At 40.2% G+C, this 20,984-nt stretch overlaps 1 protein-coding gene across 11 annotated transcripts in view; it reads right to left on the bottom strand.

Moving 5' to 3' along the window:
* Positions 1-20,984, bottom strand: part of mto1 (mitochondrial tRNA translation optimization 1) — a 98,835-nt gene that overhangs the window by 23,893 nt on the left and 53,958 nt on the right. For 10 of the 11 annotated variants that reach the window (XM_073917279.1, XM_073917282.1, XM_009306471.5 and 7 more), the window contains 2 exon segments: positions 19,233-19,363; positions 16,886-17,090 (listed from right to left, as the gene is read on the bottom strand). In XM_073917279.1, the coding sequence (XP_073773380.1) occupies positions 16,886-17,090; positions 19,233-19,363 (336 nt within the window). 11 annotated transcript variants of the gene reach the window in all.

The following is a 20,984-nucleotide window of genomic DNA, read 5'->3' as shown; positions in this document are numbered from 1 at the left end:
TAAACCATCTCCAACCCCACGGCCGAAGCAGCCCGGGAAAGCACGGCTAACATGTCCGCTTCAGGATCCGATTTGACAGCGCTCACCTGCCCGGAGGGGGCGAGCGGGTCCGGATCTTTGTCGGACAGTGAAAGCCCACCCTCCGATGCCGCGGAGGACATCTGATCTCCGGTGTCAGCGAGTGTGAGAGCTACCATCTGGTTAGACGGATCACTCTCACCACCCGAAGCTTGGATGGAGCGCCGTGAGGAGCGAGAGGTCCGCGAGCCCGTGGGCGGCGGATTAGCTCCCGCTGAAACCCTCAGATCTGCCCGAGCGCCCGCTGCTTTTTTAGAACAGGAGGCAACTGGGGTGGCTCGCTCTCTTGCGAAAGTTAGCCGCGATCTTAGCTGTGCAACGGTCATGGCATCGCAATGACGACATGAACCGCCCGCGAGCACCGCATTAACATGCTGGACCCCCAAACATGCAATGCAGTGATCGTGTCCATCATCCGGAGACAGGAAACCCCCGCATCCAGAAACGCACAGTCGGAGCGCCATCCTGAAAAGGACGTGCTGCACGACTGTGTTGCTCTTTTAGGAAAGTTGCAACTATACGCACCGCTCTGGAGGACCGGACCCAAAGAACCGCAGGCAAGGGAGTAACCCAGCTCGACCGTCTGCCACCGCGAAGACCCACTCTGGACCGGGAGACACACTCGTTCGCTCTGAAGTGCTGATCAGCAAGAGGAACCCTCATCGACTCACTCAGAAAGGATCTGAAGCGAAAAGGATGGCGTCTGCTGGCTTCAGGTGTGCTTATATGCTGAGATGATTGCAGATGTCGCACACCTGCGCAAGCTTACGCTGCCAATTAATTTCATTCATTGGCCCGTTCAATACTCTCCAGATAAGCGGCTTCTGATCCGAATCCTCCCATTCATGGCACTGAAGTTCCCCAACCGAAGGGGAACTAAGCATTAATAAATACATGAAGGATTCCTAAATTAACATACATATGAAGCATATTTAAAGAATGCAGACTGACATAACTTTCTATAAAAATGGCCTTTTAAGTAAGAATATATATCTTGATCTGGTATTATAAATAGTTAAAAACACACCAACACACTAGGTATATACTGTGGTAAAATGCCAAAGCTTTAAAAAATAAAGACCTAAGGCTATCAATATGAAAACTATGAGTCAACCTATCATTAAGCCAGACACCTTAATTTTTATAAGATGCAACTTTTTCAATCTGTGTGCCATTTAAATTTTTAATCTCAAAGTTTATTGATTACCTAGATTTTGTAAAGGTCATGGATTTAGTTTTTGTTTTTTACATTTAATAATAATTTTAAGCAATCAATTAACATTTGGAATGAGTTAAAAGCATTTTGCAAAGAAAATCTTTTGTCATTTTTTTTATAGATTAAGCCATTGTGAAAAGAATTGTGCCATCTGCATAAAAGTGTACATTTGTACTTATGCAGATTAACCAAGATTTTACAAAGATCATTTCAGATTTTACCAAGCTCATTTATAGGATTGGATATAGGATATAGATGTTTTTACTGTTAAAGGAGCAGAGACATAATTATCTATAGAAACACACTCTATAGAGTTCTTCCAGTAAATTAATTATGGAACCATTTAAAAATAATAATTGTATAACCGTTTTGACGCTGTAGTACTGAAACTTATACATTTAAGCCTTTGCAACAAAGTAAATTGATCCACAGAATTAAATGCTTTTGATAAGTCTATAAAGAGTGCAGCAAATGATTTGTATCATCCACTGCAGTAATTATATCATTTGTAACTGTTACTGCAAAGTTATTGTGCTATGCCATTGTCTAAAGCAAAGATGCCCAAACTAGGAACCGAAGGCCAAAATTGGCCCATGATAATCTTTGATTTGGCCCACCAACCTATCTGAGAAGAGAGGAAGAATGATGGAGAAGCTTTAGAGATTGTCATTTTAAATCTAATGTAACATTTTATTTGTTTTATTGTTAAATGCTAACTGAAATTAAATGTTTTAATTGAATATTGCAAATTAATCAAATTAAGTTTAAATGTACATACTATCACCTGATACATAGAGGACAATGCATAGATTTTGGTGAGCAAATCTAGATAAAGGCAGATTCTGCTTGAATAGTGTTAAACTCCACTGTTCACTATTATGTTTTATTGCAATACTTTATTATTGGTATAATTAGTTAATACAATTAAAAGTAATGTTTTTGATTTATTTTTGAATATTATGAAATAAATTAGGAAATTACCCATGGCAATTTTAATGTAATTTAGTTTATACATATTTACCCTTGGACCACGGCTCATAATGATATTTGATTTTTGACCCTTTATATGAAAAGGTTATAAATGTAGGTCTAGTAGAAATCAGTTAAACTAAGATACAATAGTATTTTTATTTTTATTAGAAGCAAAAAGGTCAAGAAAGATATTGATACCAGCTAAAGCAAGAAGCTCAAAGGAGAAGCTATTAAAGGATTGACTTTACTGTAAAAATGCTGGGTTGATTTGCGTTTGGACAAAATGGGGAAATTAACTTAACTTATTAGTTTTACAAACTTAGGTGGATTGATCATATAAAAAAGCTTAAATAACTTTGTTATTGGAATTGTATTGTTTCAGTTTAGTTTAAATGAGTATATTTATAAAACAGCAAATTAAATTTTTTAGCATTTGTAGAAACATTAAGTTTTATAATAATTCAAAACATTTAGTAAAAAGGATAAATAAATCTAAAGTACAATTGGTGCATGATTTAAGAACAAATAAAAAAGGTAATGGAAAACGCCTCCAGAAATATTTAGACGAAGGAGGCACTCTTATGATTTGTTGGGAATGCAATTATCCTGGACACATGAGAAGGTAGTTTACATGAATGACTTGATTAAGTGCAGACTGGACTTAATCCAGCCATTAAGCAAACGACTATGTATATTAATGAAAAAATTTAAGGACAATTCTTGTATGGTCAACGGATGCATTTAATTTATTAAAAAGCAACTACAGACAGCCCCTGCTCTTGCCATGCGAGAATATGAAAAACCTTTTTTATCTGTATGTTGCAGATAGAAAAGAACGCATATGCAATTCTGATGCAAAATACGTGTGATGGCCAGAAAAAGTAAGCGAAAACATTTTACAGCACCAAGCTGAATATGGTCGCTCAAGGCCCTCCACCATGTTATCAGCAGGGTCTGACTGCCGTTTACTATGCATAAGAGAAAACATCAGCTATTACAATGAACACACTCAGTAATTATATATATACAACACAAAGTAGCTGAATTGATAGAACAAAGAAGATTTGTTTTGATTCAGGCCAGAAGTATATCTGACACAATTGGCCTTTACAGATATAACAATAAAAAGGTGCAATACAGTAAACTCAGCTAATTGCATTCTTCTCAGAGGAGAAAGAATGTCACATGACTGTATGACCGAATCATTAGCATTCAACAGATTAGGACCTAGAGTCAGACAAAATATCTAATGCAGAACTTGATTACTTTGTGAACTGTTATTGCTTCAGAGATGATTTAAGAAATCATGTGAGTTATGCTGTAGTTCAAAAAGAAGGTAAAGAATGCAATTCAATTGTGGTACAGCATTGTGAACAACCATGCTCTGCACAATTGACTGAAGTGAAGTTTAGTTTTAAACTAATTTCGAGAGGAGCATGTGCTCATGATTGACCCAGCTGGTCCACATTAACTAATTATGATCCTTCAATCAAAGGATCCCAAATCACTATATATATCCTCATTTCCTTTCTACAACTATCTTCGTCTGGAAGAAACCCCCCTCCTCCCCTTCTTCCTCCTTTATCCAGAATGGGCGGCATGGTGGCCCAGTGACTAGCACTGTTGCCTCACAGCAAGAATACCAATGGTGTTGGGTCCTCGCTGAGCCATCTGGTATTTCTGTGTGGAGTTTACATGTTCTCCCCGTGTCCGCGTGGGTTTCCCCCGGGTTCCCCGGTTTCCTCCCACCATCCAAATGTGCTCTATATTATAGATAAAACAAGCCTAAACCTTTTTTATAATGTCTTACTCTCAGGACGTTCGCCTTGGCCTCAGCAGCGGGGGAGTTTGAGATAGACCTGAGCTCAATCTCCACTCGCCCTGCAAAAGGGGGGGAGCCCGGGGCTCGAGGATCCCTTGAGCTCAGGGCTCTCTCCCGGGACAGCATGCCAAACAAGCTATGTATAAATCATGAGCTAAGTGTGAACTCTTGAATTTAAAGCAATAACTAAAGCCTACCTTTTAGGCAATTGAAAATTGTAAACATCTATACTAATTCCGCATATGCACATGGTGTCTGTTACCTTTTTGGTGCAATCTGAAATGTAAAATATAAGATTTTAAGAAAACTGATGAAGCTCTAATCCAACATTCTTACCAGATCAATGATTTAATTTTAGCTAATCAACCCAAAAACAGCTTGTTGTATCATAAAAGGAAATAACTCTGTAGGCTTCTATACTGTACCAAGCAAGCATCTGAATTTAAAGTAGCTATAATCAGTTTTAATTCTACCTAAACCCTAGATGGGAGATATGATAAAAGTGCAACTTGGCAACTTAGAAGTGCTATCAAAGATATTTAAAAAAAGAATATGGAGATGGGATAAAAGTTTAATCAATCCTCTTTTGACTATTTTAACATCAGATGCACATGGTTTTGGTCATTGTGAAAGAATAAGGTCCTTAAAAAGATAAAACAAAAGTGTTTTGGTCACCTTATCTATCATAATGTGAAATTTGTTCACAGAACAATGTCAGAAAAGGCACAGCAACTCCATAAGGACTAGTTCGTCTACTAGAGCGAGAAGGACCATTTAAGCATTTAGTATTGAACTTTGTTGTTATGATTAAATCAGTAAGAAGCAAAAGCTACATGTTGTGATCATAGACAGATTTAATAGATGAGGGTAGAGGCTGTGCATTTAGCAGAGCAGATTGCTGAGACTGTAATTAAAATTCCTAACAAGAGAAGTTACTCCTATATTTGGAATCCCGTTTGATATAAGTTCAGATATTGGATCAGCATTTATTCAACAGACAGTTAATACAGTAATCCAACAATTGCAGATAAAAGGGGTTTAAGATGTGCTTACCACAGCCAATACTATAATGGGTTCAGAAAACTTTAAAGGCAAAACTGAATATACTGAACACATTTTGTGTGACACTAAAGAAATCGAGTGAATGCTTTGCTATGTCCTCCAACCTGGAGCAACACCAACTGCATTACAAGTTCAAAACAACAACAACTGATACCATTTAAACCATTGTACCAGAGTTCCGAAGCCAAGAAACAGTCAACAAAACTGTGGCGATCTAGCACAGGGAGCACATCAGCAGCATAAAACAACAATTAATGACTCTCTTGAATTTTGTCAAGGGCAACATGAACTGGTTGAAGGAGAAACAGCAGACCTGCTGGTGGATGCAAACCTGCCGGCCTATGGGGAACAACAGGAGGACACTACTCTGGAAGGAAATTATGCTGCTGTCAATGATCATAATCACATGAAATCACATGTGAACATGAGTCAAGAAATAATCTTTCCCCAGGTGAAGAAAAACCGGACAATGGAATTGAACAAGACCTATCAACAATCGACTTCTGAGCCTTACTGGAAAGGAGAAAGCTGACTGATAAGCTAAAAGAGACTACTGCTGCGTCTATATTCCAAATAAACTGCCACAGGTGTATCGTAATCAAGGAAAAAGCTGGACGAGACAAAAACTTGAGTGATTGGTTTGACTCCATATTTGGATCTCGGGGACAATGGTTGATAAAGAATGACATATTTGGATGTTGCCATAATTGTTTTTTGCTTTACTTTTTTGCTGTGTTGTGTCATTTATCAGATTGACGGTAGCCAGTGCTGCCAGACTGTTACAAGGAACTGCGCAAAGGTTTGAGGTTACAAAAGTAACCCTTCGTTCCCCGAGGAGGGGAACGGAAGTGCCATAGAGTGGATGAAATCCACGAATGGGAGGATTCGGTTCAGAAGCCGCTTGTCTGAAAGAGTATTGAACGGGCCAATGAAAGCAATGAATTGGCAGCGTAAGCTTGCACAGGTGTACTTCATTGCCAATTATCCCAGCATATAAGCACACCTGGGGCGAGCAGACGCCATCCTTTTAAGCTGAAGAGACTTTCAAACAGCTAAGGGACAGTCATTATGGCGACGGAGTATGGCACTTCCGTTCCCCTCCTCGGGGAACGAAGGGTTACTTCTGTAACCTTGAACGTTCCCCTTCGGTTGGGGAACTTCAGTGCTATAGAGTGGATGAAATCCACGAATGGGAGAAGTATGGAAAGTGCCATAATGACTGCACCTTACCAACGCCCTCGATGAGGGGATTGTCAAGCAAGCGTGACGCACCCACATCATGGGAGGCGCGGTCCTCCAACGTGTCCCTGGCCCTAATTTATCCTACTTTAACAGAAGTTTTACGGATTTAGATATATTTTTGGGAAGTCGTGAGCATCTAGATAATTCTAGGAAAATACGACAGTACGTTGGGAAGCGTGCAGTCCCGATAGGGAGGACGCTGCGGAGGCCATCCGTTACCCAAGGGGGGGATAGATGGCAGAAATTACATATGGACTAGCCCTAAAAAGGGGGAGTACGCATAGCAAAGAGTGGTTAGCGGAGAGGGAAGACACGGGTCCACCCAGGGGGGGGACTTAACAGTGGCGGAATAAGCATGTGGAATCGCCTAGTGGGGATCACACATAGCAGGCACCTATACCCAAAACGCGGGCTGACCAGTGGGCAGACCTACAACGTTTGTAAAACCTTGCAAACCTTGCAAATGTGTTGGGTGTCGCCCAGCCCGCAGCTCTACAGATGTCTGTTAGAGAGGCGCCGCGTGCACGCGCCCAAGAGGATGCAACGTTCCGAGTGGAGTGTGCACGCACTCCCGGGGGACACGGCTGACCTCGACTCGAATAAGCAAGTGAATGGCATCCACAATCCAGTGGGATAATCTTTGTTTCGATACGGCACTTCCCTGCTGCCGACTGCCATAACAGACAAAGAGCTGCTCAGATGATCTAAAATTCTGAGTACGGTCCACATAAATGCGCAGAGCGCGAACTGGACAAGTAAAGAAAGGGCTGGGTCTGCCTCCTTCGGGGGCAGCGCTTGCAGGTTCACTACCTGATCTCTAAAGGGGGTGGTAGGAACCTTGGGCACATAACCGGGGCGGGGTCTCAGGATGACGTGAGGGTAATCCGGCCCGAATTCCAGGCACGAGTCACTGACCGAAAATGCCTCCAGGTCCCCGACCCTCTTGATGGAGGCCAACGCAACCAGCAGAGCTGTCTTCAGGGACAGAAATCTTAGAGATACTGATTCGAGTGGCTCAAAGGGATCGGATCGCAACTCGTGAGAACGAGGGCGAGATCCCAAGAGGGCATGAGAGGGGGGCGAGATGGATAATTCGCCTAGCACCCCTAAGGAACCGGATGATGAGGTTATGCTTTCCCACGGTGCCGCCAGCTACCGCGCTATGATAAGCGGAGATGGCGGCCACGTAAACCTTGAGAGTGGAGGGCGACAGCCTGCTGTCCAACTTCTCTTGAAGGAAAGAGAGCACAACACTAATCTGGCAATTTCGGGGGTCTTCTCTGTGAGAGACGCACCATTCAGTGAATAGACTCCACTTCAGGGCGTAGGCGCGCCTCGTGGAGGGGGCTCTAGCCAGAGTGATGGTATTAACCATCGCAGTCGGTAGGTTACCTAAGTCTTCCTCGCGTCTACGGACCACACGTGGAGGTTCCAAAGATCGGGGCGAGGGTGCCAGATGGTGCCCTGTCCCTGAGAGAGTAGGTCCTCTCTCAAAGGGATCCGCCAGGGGAGGGCCGTCGCGAGGAGTGAGAGCTCTGATATCCAGGTCCGGTTGGGCCAAGGGGCGCAACTAGCAGAACCTGTTCCTCGTCCTCCCTGACCTTGCACAGTAACTGCGCGAGTAGGCTCACTGGGGGAAACGCATACTTGCGCATGCCCCGAGGCCAGCTGTGGGCCAGTGCATCCGTGCCGAGAGAGCCCTCGGTCAGGGAAAAAAACTGACGGTGGCGAGGAAGAGTGGAGACATGAAAATACGCGTCCATCAGGTCTAATGCTGCAGACCAACCCAGAGGACGAACACACCGGAGGATGCGCTTCTGCTTGAGCATTCTGAATGGCAGCTTGTGCAGACAGCGGTTCCAAACGCGCAGATCTAGGATTGGCCGTGACCCACCACTCTTTTTGTGCACGATGAAGTGTGGGCTGTAAAACCCGCTCTCCATCTCGGCTGGAGGGAGCGGCTCGATTGCATCCTTCGCCAGAAGGACAGCAATCTCCTCTCGCAAGACAGGGGCGGACAGGGGGCTGACCCTGGTGAATACACACCCGAGACTTGGGGGGCCGTTTTGCGAACTGAATCACATAGCCGAGTCTGATTGTGCGTATGAGCCACCGCGAAGAGCTGGCCTGTGCTAACCAGGCAGGCAGAGCTCTCGCTAATGGACTCATCGCTACAATCGCTGACGTACCAGCAGTGGGGCAGCGCGGAGTGGGTGTGCTGATCCGGGAAGCGCGCGGGTCCCACGGAAAAGCTGGAGGTGAGATATTCGCTCTCACTCCGCACCCGAGCTCCGGAGGGGAGGCTCGAGGGGTGGGAGAAAGGAGACCGTCCTCTCAGAGTTCGTGAGCCACTGGCGAAACGCACCGAATCTGCAAGCTAGAAAGCATAGCGTCTCAGACTGGCAGATTTCGGGCTGTCACATCTGGGGAAGTGGAAAAGTGCTCTTTCATGATATTTTCATGGCAGTAAAAAAGTGCCGTTGCCGTTTCCCCTCCAGCGGGGAAAGAGCAAGTTCCCTCATCGGGCGTAAGGGCTACCATCTGTTAGACGGATCGCTTCCCCCACCCGTAGCTTGGATGGAGCGCTTAGAGGAGCGGGAGGTCCGCGGGCCCGTGGGCGACGGATTATCTCTCGCTGAAACCCTCAGATCTGCCCGAGTGCCCGCTGCAGAGCAGGGGACAACTGGGGTGGTTCGCCCTTTTGCAAAGGCTAGCCGCGACCTTGCGCAACAGTCATGGCATCGCAATGACGACATGAACTGCCCGCGAGCAGCGCATTAACATGCTGGACCCCCAGACATGTAGCGCAGTGCCCGTGCCCATCATCCGAGGACAGGAAACCACCGCATCCAGAAACGCACAGTCGGAGCGCCGTCCTGAAAAGGACGTGCTGCACGACTGTGTTGCTCTTTCTGTGAAGTTTGCAACTTTATACGCACCGCTCTGGAGGACCGGACCCAAAGAACGCCAGGCAAGGGAGAAACCCAGCTCGACCGTCTGCCGCTGCGTGTACACACTCTGGACCGGGAGAATGCTCTCGTTCGCTCAGAATCGCTGGTCACAGCAGGAGGAACCCTCATCGACTCAATCAGAAAGTCTCTGAAGCGAAAAGGATGGCGTCTGCTCGCCCCAGGTGTGCTTATATGCTGGGATAATTGGCAATGAAGTACACCTGTGCAAGCTTACGCTGCCAATTCATTGCTTTCATTGGCCCGTTCAATACTCTTTCAGACAAGCGGCTTCTGAACCGAATCCTCCCATTCGTGGATTTCATCCACTCTATGGCACTGAAGTTCCCCAACCGAAGGGGAACCCATCTCAACAGTGACTATGACTATGAAAACATGCTTTCGGAATCCTCGGAAGGGGATCTACATTATGAGAACGATTGCCCACGCGTTACTGCAGGCTTGGTTGGATGAGTATCAAACTTTTTTATTTTATTTGAGAGTGTGCCATATTTTTGCTTTTATGTTATTCCTGTTTTGTGGAAAGTAAGGGAGATAGCGTATAACATGTATTTTATTTCTTTGTTTTCAAGTGTAGACAGACTATTAGAATGCTGAATAGTGTAGGCAGGTAGTTAGAGGATGTTTTGTTTTATTATTTTGGCATTTAGACTCTTTTTCATAAATGCACCAAAAATTATTCATACTCAATGCAAGTCATTTTATGTTGTTTTCTATTTTCTTTTCTATTTTTCTTCTCTTGTTCTTTTTTTTTATCAGAATGACACACATGAAAAGAGGTTTTAAGCTGGTCATTATCTGTGCTACAAGACAAAGCAAACAGAAGGACCTGTAATGAACAATATCTACCATGTAATCTACAATATTACCATTTCATGAATATGATATATAATATTTTTGGTAATAAAATGGACCTTTATCGAAGCTGCCGGGATCACATTTAATGTATTACTCACAGGGAAAGAGGACTTGAACTGAGTGCTTTATGGAAGTTGTGGAACTAACGATCATCTCAAAGCTGGCGGATGCTGCAAGAGTAGGCTCTACTGGTGGCTTAAAAGCCCGCTGCTTGCTCCAACACCCGACAGTACTCAGTAGTACCTCTGGCAACGTGGGACCTATTACCTCAAACTCGTGTTCCTTTTAGGAGGCGCCGTGAATGTTATTTTATACTAAGGGGTTCATTTCTTTTTACATATATCTTCTTTTGGATTTAATCAAGTATGAAACGTATATTTTATTCTTACTGCAAGGCTGAACTCAACAAACGCATTCATTTATGTGCTTTATTTATCATTTGTATTGTCTGTATTGTTTGTATTAAATGTGGTTTGTATTCCCCCGGATTGATTATTAGATAAGGGGGGGCGGGATCTTTTACTCCCTTCTAGTCAAATGAGGAGGGAGATGTTTGGTTCCGCCTCTCCACTGGAGTGCAACATAATGATTCTGACATTTGGTAAAGACTGTGAAGGGCAACTTTTTGTTGCATTAGTGAGGTTGATTGGACTGATATGTTGGTACCTTATGCTGCAATCCGGTTGAGGGTTAGGAGAGGGACTTTCTTCTGATAAGAGTCCCTCTAAGGGGGGATTTGTTGGGGAATTCATTGTGTCTTGATGAATTTCTGATGAATGTATTACTCTCATTTATATGCTTATTTGAGTGATATCCATATTATATTATTATTATTATTTATTGTATTATTACCCATACCTGTGGCATTATTATGAGGTATGTGTGCTTTGGTTAATAAAAAAAGTAATTCTGTGCAAATGCAGTCAGAGATAAGAAGATAAATTAGAAGAGCAGCATTAATGTCACAATGAGGGTTGATTTATGGAAGCAAGGCCAAAAGGAAACCTGCGTTCTGTTCTGTAACTCATGATAAAGTGCACCTGCACATGCGCCCACACTCATTTGTACTGACATCAAAAATGTATGACCACTTATGAACTTCAGCTGAACTTACAGTTGACAGCTCAGCAGACAGTGAACAAGATATATTGTCGAGCATTGTTTTTTGGATGAATCATCACTTTTGAAACAGGAAGGAAAGACCTTAATTGGACATGGGTAAGACACCTGAAAGACCCTGAGATTCTATTGGTGGCGGGCACCTGAGAGATTTAAGATCCTATCAGCGGAGAAGCTGATGGAGGTGTGTAATGTGTAGATTTGGGTGGAGCATTAAGACACAGAAATGTATTTAAACTGTGTGCAAGCTTATGTTCGGCGGACACTTGAACGACCTGTCTCTGTTGATACTGATGCTGTAACAATAAACTGCTTCGTCTAAAGACTTCGGAGATCTCAGACTTTTGAAAAGTTTGACTTAGAGACTTAGAATATTTTTGCAGACCAGAATCTTTTTTTTCCACAACAGGTTTCCCACACCATCATTTCTTATGTGAGAAGAATGCGCATGGATACATTTTGAATGGATTGCCTTGACATTGTGATTGTACAGCTCTGACCCCCGTGCTGGATGCATCGACTTCAACTATAAATGGTAAGTCTGGATTAGGATGGCAGAGAATAGATGCTGTTGTGAACCTCACTTTGAGTTTGGAGAAAGTGTTTAGTTTCGGGGGACCATGATAGCTTGGAAGTATCTAATTTGGTCATAGCAGTTAATGGAGCTGCAACGAAGCTAAACCTTTGATGAAACAGTGATAGAAATTTTAAAAGCCTAAGAAATGCTGTAAATTTTTCTGTGTATTCAATAAGGGCCATTGTAGCACTGTTTTTATTATGGTAAAACTCATAGCAGTTCTGTCAGCACTGATGTCCTAACCCAGAAAAGAGATTTGGGTTTGATGGAACTCACACTTCTCAGCTTTGGCATACAATCTATGTTTAATCAGTCATTAAAGAACCAGTTGTACATATGCTCAATGTGTTCCTCTAAAGTGTTGGAATAGATGGGAATGTCATTGATGTAAATGATGATCCACCAATCCAACATATCATTCATGAAAGATTGAAACACAGAAGGACAGTTTGTCAGGACGAAGGGCATTACTGTGTACTCATAGTGCCTCCTAGTGGTAGAGAAAGCTGTTTTCCATTCATCTCCCTCACGAATCCGAACTAGATTATATGCACTATGTAAGTCGAGTTTGGTATAGTATTTAACTAGTCTTAACTGTTCCAGGACAGAGGGCAACATAACAGGTAAGGGGTAACAAAATTTAGTGGTCGCTTCGTTCAGTTCTCGATAACATAAAAGAAAAATCCAATGGATGCTGAGGAAGTAGAAGGTTGGATAAAGCCCTTAGCCAATTATTCCTCTATATATTCATTTATTGTCTTCCATTTGGGTTGAGAGAGAGGAAAAATGTGCTCCTTTGGGGGAACTGAGCCGGGGGAAAAATTAATAGCACAGTGACTGGGGCAATGTAGAGGTAGTTGTGTAGCTATCTGTTTACTGAAAGCCTCAGTGAGATCGTTGTATTCTGACGGCACAAAAATCATCATATTGAGTAGGTACTACTGAAAGAGTTTGAACAGGAATTTTGAGCAGAGATTCTAGGCAGTGCATCTTACATGAATATTCTGCCTTCTCCTTCAGGGCGATCTCTAGCGCCTCACTGCAAGAAGGAAATCACAGGGGCTGAGAGAAAGATTGTGACACTGTGAATTTCCAGGCTATAAAATTTTCTGTAGCTCCTGAGTCTATTAATGCAGTAATTGTAATTATTTCTTCTTTGTATTTTATAGTCAAATGGATTAACACATAGATTTCAAATGGCCTGCCTGGCCACAATGAAGACAGAGGTGATTTTGTAATTGATAGTTTCGCTACTCCGGGGTTAAATGTGTGTAACCCAACTACATGGGTTCTCTGTAGGGGTTCTCAATAACAGTGCAGAGCATGGGACATATATAAAGTAAAATATCCAATTTTGTGTCCACTTTGTGAGATAATTGTAATCCATGGTCTTAGTGTGCCTCTCTGTCTGAGAGAATATTGATTATATCAAAAACCCTTTCTGAAAGTTGTGGCTTAACACATTTTTTTTCTTCAGAAGAACAAAGGACAGATGGTTATTTGCTGTCTCCACTGCCACTCTTAACTGATAAGCTTAAATAAAAGTGGCAGAGTTAAAATTACACTTCAACTGGCTGCAGCATTTGATCATATAGGAAATTAATTTCCTGATTTTACTGCTGATCACTACATTTGTTACAAAATTAAATGTTTTTAATCAAAAGAAAATAAATTTTCTTGACCTGTTACTTTGCTCACAGCACACTCATAGTACACTTATATGCACATCACTTCATTATGAATGATCACATATCGTCATTATGTGAGATGTAAACCGCATGGAAAAGCTTCCTAAAGAGAATCAATGGAAAGTCGCGCACACACATAGAGAGACACTGCATGTGCTGTTGAAGTGTATGTGTGTGGGTGTTTACAGCTGTTTGACTGATAAATATGAATTTGTAGCTAAATCGTTTGCAGTGCAAAACAGCATTACCCATTGTTTACATCATTGCTACAACATACTGTTAACGCTAGACACTGTACATATCATGATCAATTTTAACAAATAAAAACAGGTTCAGGTTATAGTTCACAGCTTCTGCTTTGAGGAGATTTTAACCAAATCCAGCACTGAACAGGGAGAGATTCTGGAGCTGTTTTGTCAAATCATGCTTGCTATGTATTTTTAAATTCTCTGGAACATAATTAATATTGAACTGTAAGCACTTCTGTCATTGTGTCGTGTCCTTTGAAAACCCAAATACAGAAACAGATGAAACTCTGTGGAAATAGCAGGGTTTGGATGCATTTTTAGCTCCATCTCTGCTATAACGTTACAGCACCTCTGGCCACGGCCCTCAGCTGCGCAGTGTGTGTGTGTGGTAACTGAACCTTTGTGGTCTCACAAGGGCCAGAAGTATTTTTTGTAGTCCCCAAAATTTGTTCATTGTAGGCTTTGCTAAGCTAACTGTAAAAACCATGGTCTCCCTTTGCATTGAACTTTGAGCTTTTTACATTTAGAGATGTTGTTTATGTTCACACAGCTACATTACACATCAACTAAAGTTTAAAAAAGGATATCGTAGTGGACCACCCCTTAAAACAACTGGGCTCTATTTCAATAGAGAGGTTTAAGGAAATTAAAAAATGCAGGTTTTAATAGTGCCAGCACTGAATCTTGAGCTGTGGAAAATGTGAAATGTATAGATGAGTTCACCTTCAATGTCTTTCCCACATCCGAGAGAGTTATGGTGTGGAGAAGCCTTATGCTGTGCTCACACCAGACACGAAAGAAGCATCAAGTGCGAGTGATTTACATGTTATGTCAATGCAAAGATCCAAATAATCATCCTGTGGCACAATACGTGTGCATAAGGCGGCGCAAATGACGCGATTAGCATGAATCGCTCGAGTTGGAAAATATGAACTTCAGCAGACATTTGCGTCACATTAACTAATCAGGAGCTTTCTCTTGTAGGGGCGTGATTATGACGGAGCGCCTGTTGTTGGTGTCCTGGGGAAAATCCTCCTGGTGACACCAGACAACAGTTCATCAAACTGGGCTTGGCTCAGTATGAAGCACCGCTGAAAGCTCTATCATCCAGGTATAGTTTCTGGAGGAGTTTATAAATTCAGACTGGGCTCGCTACCATTCTACGGAGTGCAATGCATGGTTGCTTTGGCGGTGGGGTCAGAAATGGCTTGTCCCCCATTCTAATTGATTGACTGCCTAGAGGGATGGGACTTGCAGGCTGATAAAAGGGTAATTTTCACAGCCCCCGTCCCCCTCTTCCCAGGGGCGCACAGTGAGTACGCGTAGGCATAGAGTCTTTTTCTTCGCCTGGTCTTTGCCGGTGCACTTCTACCCTAACCTCCATATTCTGGAAACACTATAGGTATATTTTATATCTTGTAAAAGGGGTAAATTATGTGCCCTCTAAAAGAAGTCCTTATTTCTTACATTCTATTTGATACACAATATTTATCATTAGTTTACTATTTACTTATTAGTATCTATACCAGGGGTGGCCAACCCTGTTCCTGGAGAGCCACCATCCTGCAGATTTCAGTTGCAACCCATATCAAACACACCTGCCTGTAATTATCACGTGGTGTTCAGGTACTAATTAATTGGTTCAGGTGTGTTTGATATGGGCAGCAACTGAAATCTGCAGGAAGGTGGCTCTCCAGGAACAGGGTTGGCCACACCTGATCTATACAAAAGTTCATCAGAGATATTGAAATGCTACAAAAGAAAAAATACACAAAGGTGTACAGTTTTTCTCATGGATCTCTCTGCTAATATGCTGAATATTTAAATCTGGTGTTTTAAAAATATAAAATTTACAGGATAGAGGGTGCTTGGGACTAAAGTTAGGAACCACGGCATTAAACAGTACATATTTCAGGTTTTATGTCACATATCACTTCAATGTTGGTACAGGTAAGATCCATATTTTATAGTTTATTGTTCAAAGTAATTATCATAATTTCTTGTGTTATATAACTCATGTTTAATTGTATATCATATACTTTAGTTACTTTTCTACTGCGCATGTGTAGTATGCTGTTTTAGTATGCATGTTTGTGGCAAATGTGAGTTGTTAATGTGATGTGCAGGTGTTGGAGAGCACAAGTTTTTGATCGTAAAAGTGTCAGTCATATTTATTAAGCTGTAACAAACAAGTTTTCAGATGCATGTTCATTTATTAGAAATGAATAATGCCACTGAGCGTAATTTATAGCAGTTGCCAAATCTTGGAAAATTACAGGTAAGAAACATTTTGGCAAAATGTGCATCTTCAATCTCGTCCCACTACACGGCATGTGCCGATTACTGTTTCCCAGTTGTGGATTAAAGCTAAGATTATTGTAAATGTTTTACAATAGTCCTATGGAACTTGAATTTGAAATTTACATTAGTGATGGAGGAAAGTAAACAATGTAACTGACATCATACTCAAAATGAAAAAGATGAAAAAGAATGATGTCCTTTAATTAATCTTTCAAATTCGATTAATCGAATGATAAAATAAAAAATTGGCTGGTTAAATGATTATGAAAATAACAGCTCATTTGGAATACATGCACAATACCATGCCTTATGCTGCATTCACACCAGATGCGGAATGCGCGTCAAGCACGAGATATTTACATGTTAAGTCAATGCAAACGCACGAATAGACATCCTGCGGCGCGATATGAAGCCCTGCCCATCACGCGAATCCACGTCTGTTCTGAAGTGAATTTGAAGCGCGAATGAAGCGGATTTGACGCGCGAATGAAGCGGGGTTTGACGCTCAAATTAAGTGAGTAAACTCAAATGTTCACGCGGCTATTTACGCGCAAATAGCGCAATTTATCCGCGCGTTCCACCTCTGGTGAGAACGCAGCATAAGGGTGCAAATGCATGCACCCATACAACCATAAGATATATCATAAAATGCTTAATTGTACATTTCTAAACAACTTTTCCTAGAAAATATGTATGTATAAAGCTTTGAGTTAATTTTCAATTATTACAGTACCTCTTATAGTTAGTCGCAGGTCAGCGTTGTCTGGTCTGAGGGAGGTTCTAAACTCAGCTCTGCTTGTGAACATACGATATGGCTCTGTTACTCCATGACAAACCAGATCATCAATTAAAACTCCGATGTAGCTTTGTGTGCGTGACAAGGACAATGGAGACATGGAGAGAGATGTTCGACCTGCATTGACCCCAGCCCACAAGCCCTTAAAAGATACACATAAAACAAAGTCACAAAACAATGAAAATAAATACTACTGTTTAAATGTTTAAAAATATAAAATATTTTCATGTATTAGAAAAAATTATATAATAATTTTTAATTAAGTCACATGATTGTAGTATGCTAAACTTATAGTGAAAACAACTATTTCTGTTTAAATTGTTGTTACATTTAAATTTAACCTGTTTAAACTCCCTCCAGATTAAAATGTACTTTCAAAGGACACATAGCTCACAGTATTTTTTTTGGATACTTGAGTTTAATTACATACTTTCTTTGGTTTAATATTTAGTGGTGCCAGTGTATTGGACATTTTTTTTTATTACAGATCATTTAATATAACTGTTTCTACAACAGATTAAATTCTTAAAATTGCAATCGTCTGCTGCATTACCGAAACAACGAACACTACATGTACCAGATTAACAATTGCATTCACTTGTAAGACGTAAGATATCACAAATATTTTGATGTCTTTGACAATTCAAACATGAGCCGAAAACAGAGACAATCGGCTCCACAACTTAGCATGTGGCAATATGGGAAAAACCAGCTCCCCTCCTTTTTTCCATTTACATTTAAAACGTTTTTCAACTCACACAGAACGGTCATTTCAAAGTCTGAATGTTCTAAATCAACCCAAGTGACATTATCTATCATGTTTAAAATCATTTGAAATGCCTCTGTGCGACTGGTACAATGGTCTCATTCCCTCAAAAATAGACCGAATCAAAACAATAGATATATAACTTCAGGTATCTTTTGAACCACTGTGAAGTGTGTACCTTTCCTATAGGCAGAAACTCTTTCACTAAATGCAAATGCTTTTTGTTATTCACATACCACCTTCCTTGAGGGGAAGGGGAAGAATTTGAAAAAAAAAAATGGTAGTTCCCATTTGGGCAAGCGCTGATTTTCACAGAGGAAAAACAAAAACAGAGGCAGGGGAGAAAGACAGTGTGTTTAATGATAGAGGAATGTTTGATACTGCACGTTGTATAAGAGAAAAAACCTCTGCATTTCTCGGTAACTCAGATGCACTCTGTAGGTCAGAAAGCCGTGTGTGTAAACAATCCTGTCACAAAATGCTGCGAAAATTAAACACGACGGTCGGCAATAGTTTGCTTGCAGTATTCACATGTTTACACTGAGAGCAGCATTTACAGCGGATTTTTCAGACGATACGAACTATAACTTTGCCATCTGAATGAACAAAGGAAGGGCACTAATCGCACAAACTTGCCAAATCTGTAGACAGGACAATCAGCACATACTGGAGCTGTGTCTTTTTTTAAAGGAGACGAGCAGCAAATCCGGATTTCACCATTTTCAGATGAGAAAAGCTCTAGAGTAGAAAATGTTCCTTACAAACGTTTTTCTGCCACGCGTCGCGTGCACTGTAATCCACACGTGAGTCCAGCAGCGCTCTCATAGAGAGAAAATGAAAACAAAACCTTCCTTGCAGCATATATTTCATTTTAAGTGAAATATATGAGTCCAAATAGTGTTTTTAGCAGTTTGGGACGCATATACGACTGTCAACAGATCAAATGTGTTTTGGTGTTTCATGACCCTTCAAAATGGACTGCTTAAAAACTGCTTTTATTCTGTTATTAATAACTGCTTTTAGTCTAGCTGAAATAAAACAAGTAAGACTTTTTCTATATGAAAAAAAAAATAATAGGAAATACTGTGAAAAATTACTTGCTCTGTAAAGCATAATTAAGGAAATATTTGGAAACAACATTGGAATAATTTTGACTTCAACTGTATGTAGATGGCAAATACTTTAACTTTCAAACACCATTTACTTAGACACAATTTACATAGAATTTGTAAAATTTACTTAAAATCACTCTTTGAAAATGTGACTTATAATACGTACTCTTCTTTAATACTTTTAGTAGGGCTACTTTATACATATACTTTGAGTAGTATTTAGAAGAGATACTTTGTCATACTTGTACTACATTTTTGGCAAGTAATTGTTCTTTTATTTCTGAATCAACTGGTACATAAGTCGATAGTTTTGGCAATCCTGTTTGTGGTAATGTAGAATTACAGGCTGAATTAAATATATGTCAAATACATTACCATCAATGAGAATGTTGTCTATATGGTGTACCTGGGCAGCTGCCTCCTCATAGCCAGTGGTCCCATTTATTTGCCCAGCCAAGAATAGACCCTGAGTGTTCTTTAACTGTAGCCATGGGAAAAGTTGTGTTGGACAGACAAAGTCATATTGTACTCCATAACCTAAAGTAAAACATTACAAGACATGTAATTAGTTCTTTATGTACAACCCATTACATATTAACACTGCAATCCCCACTAGGAATTTACTCTGTCCTAACAACCCTGTTGTTTATCAAGTAAATTGCAAAAAAGCATGGATACAGCCAATTTTTTACGTGAAATTATATATATATATATTTTTTTTAACTAAAATCTGTTTCCAGCTTACAGTAGCTTAAACAAAACATTGTATGTTCAACTGTTGAGTTTATTTTCTGCTGAAAAAATAATTAATTACTGTATGTTGAAAACCAGTAGCCACTGATTTTATACAATTTAATATGAAAGTCAACATATACCAGTTTCCAATATTGTTTAAACTATACTATGTGCTCAACAGTAGAAATAATGTAAACTTATTTGCATCAAGTGGAAGAGAAACAAATGAAGACCATTTTTATTTTTAGAAAAACCAAACTTCTAATTAACTTCTAACTATTTCCCCAGTTAAACCCCTTATTATTGGACTACATATTAGTTTACGTTTGTGTATTATATGTATCTATTACACACACATACAGATACATTACTATACAAAAAAAATACACACACACACACACACACACACACACACACACACACACACACACACACACACACACACACACACACACACACACACACACACACACACACACACACACACACACACACACACACACACACACACACACAGTTGCAGGTTAGGGAAATTAGGCAAGTTATTGTATAATGATGTTTTGTTCTGTAGATTATCAGGAAAAAAATATAGCTTAATGGGGCTTATAATTTTTTCCTTAAAATGTCTTTTAAAAATTAAAAACTGCTTTTATTCTAGCCAAAATAAAAAAATAAGATTGTTTCAGGAAAAAAAAATATTATCAGACATACTGTGAAAATTACCTTGCTCTGTTAAACATCATTTGGGAATTATTTAAAAAAGAATGTAATATATATATATTTATATATATATATATATATATATATATATATATATATATATATATATATATATATATATATATATATATATATATATATATATATATATATATATTTATTTTTATTTATTTATTTAATGTATGTATTTAATTCCTTTTCAACATAAAGTGGCATGTCCAAAATGATCAAATACTCAATAATCAAAAGAAAAGCTTTTATGGGCTATACCAGCAATCAAATTGTTCCTAAAATTGCTAAACAGCTCTTTGTATGTCTCCACTGGTATTTTTGGCCATTTTTGACCACCTTTAGCTTTATTCACAGATTCTTAATTGGACTTAGGTAAGGACTGCCTGCTGTTTATGTTGAGAATTTTGATGTATTGCTCCTTTTTTATGGTGCTGTTTACTTTAATTAGGTTCACTGGTCAACTGGCTGCAAACCAGTTTTATATATATTTTATATATTTTAAATATTTGTCTCTTATCAACTGCATTGTGCCACTTTAACATATTTTCTCTTCATTAACTATAAAGAGCACCTGCAGATCATCTGCTGGCATTTGAAACAGTCAATGAAGTATTGTAGGAATCACTACAATAGGACTTATTTGTTGTTTATCTTATTTTCATTGCATCTACATCAGCAATCTATCTAAAAC

Source organism: Danio rerio, chromosome 12 (genome assembly GCF_049306965.1).
Source record: "Danio rerio strain Tuebingen ecotype United States chromosome 12, GRCz12tu, whole genome shotgun sequence".
NCBI lineage: Eukaryota > Metazoa > Chordata > Actinopteri > Cypriniformes > Danionidae > Danio > Danio rerio.
This window is presented reverse-complemented; position numbering and strand designations above follow the sequence as displayed.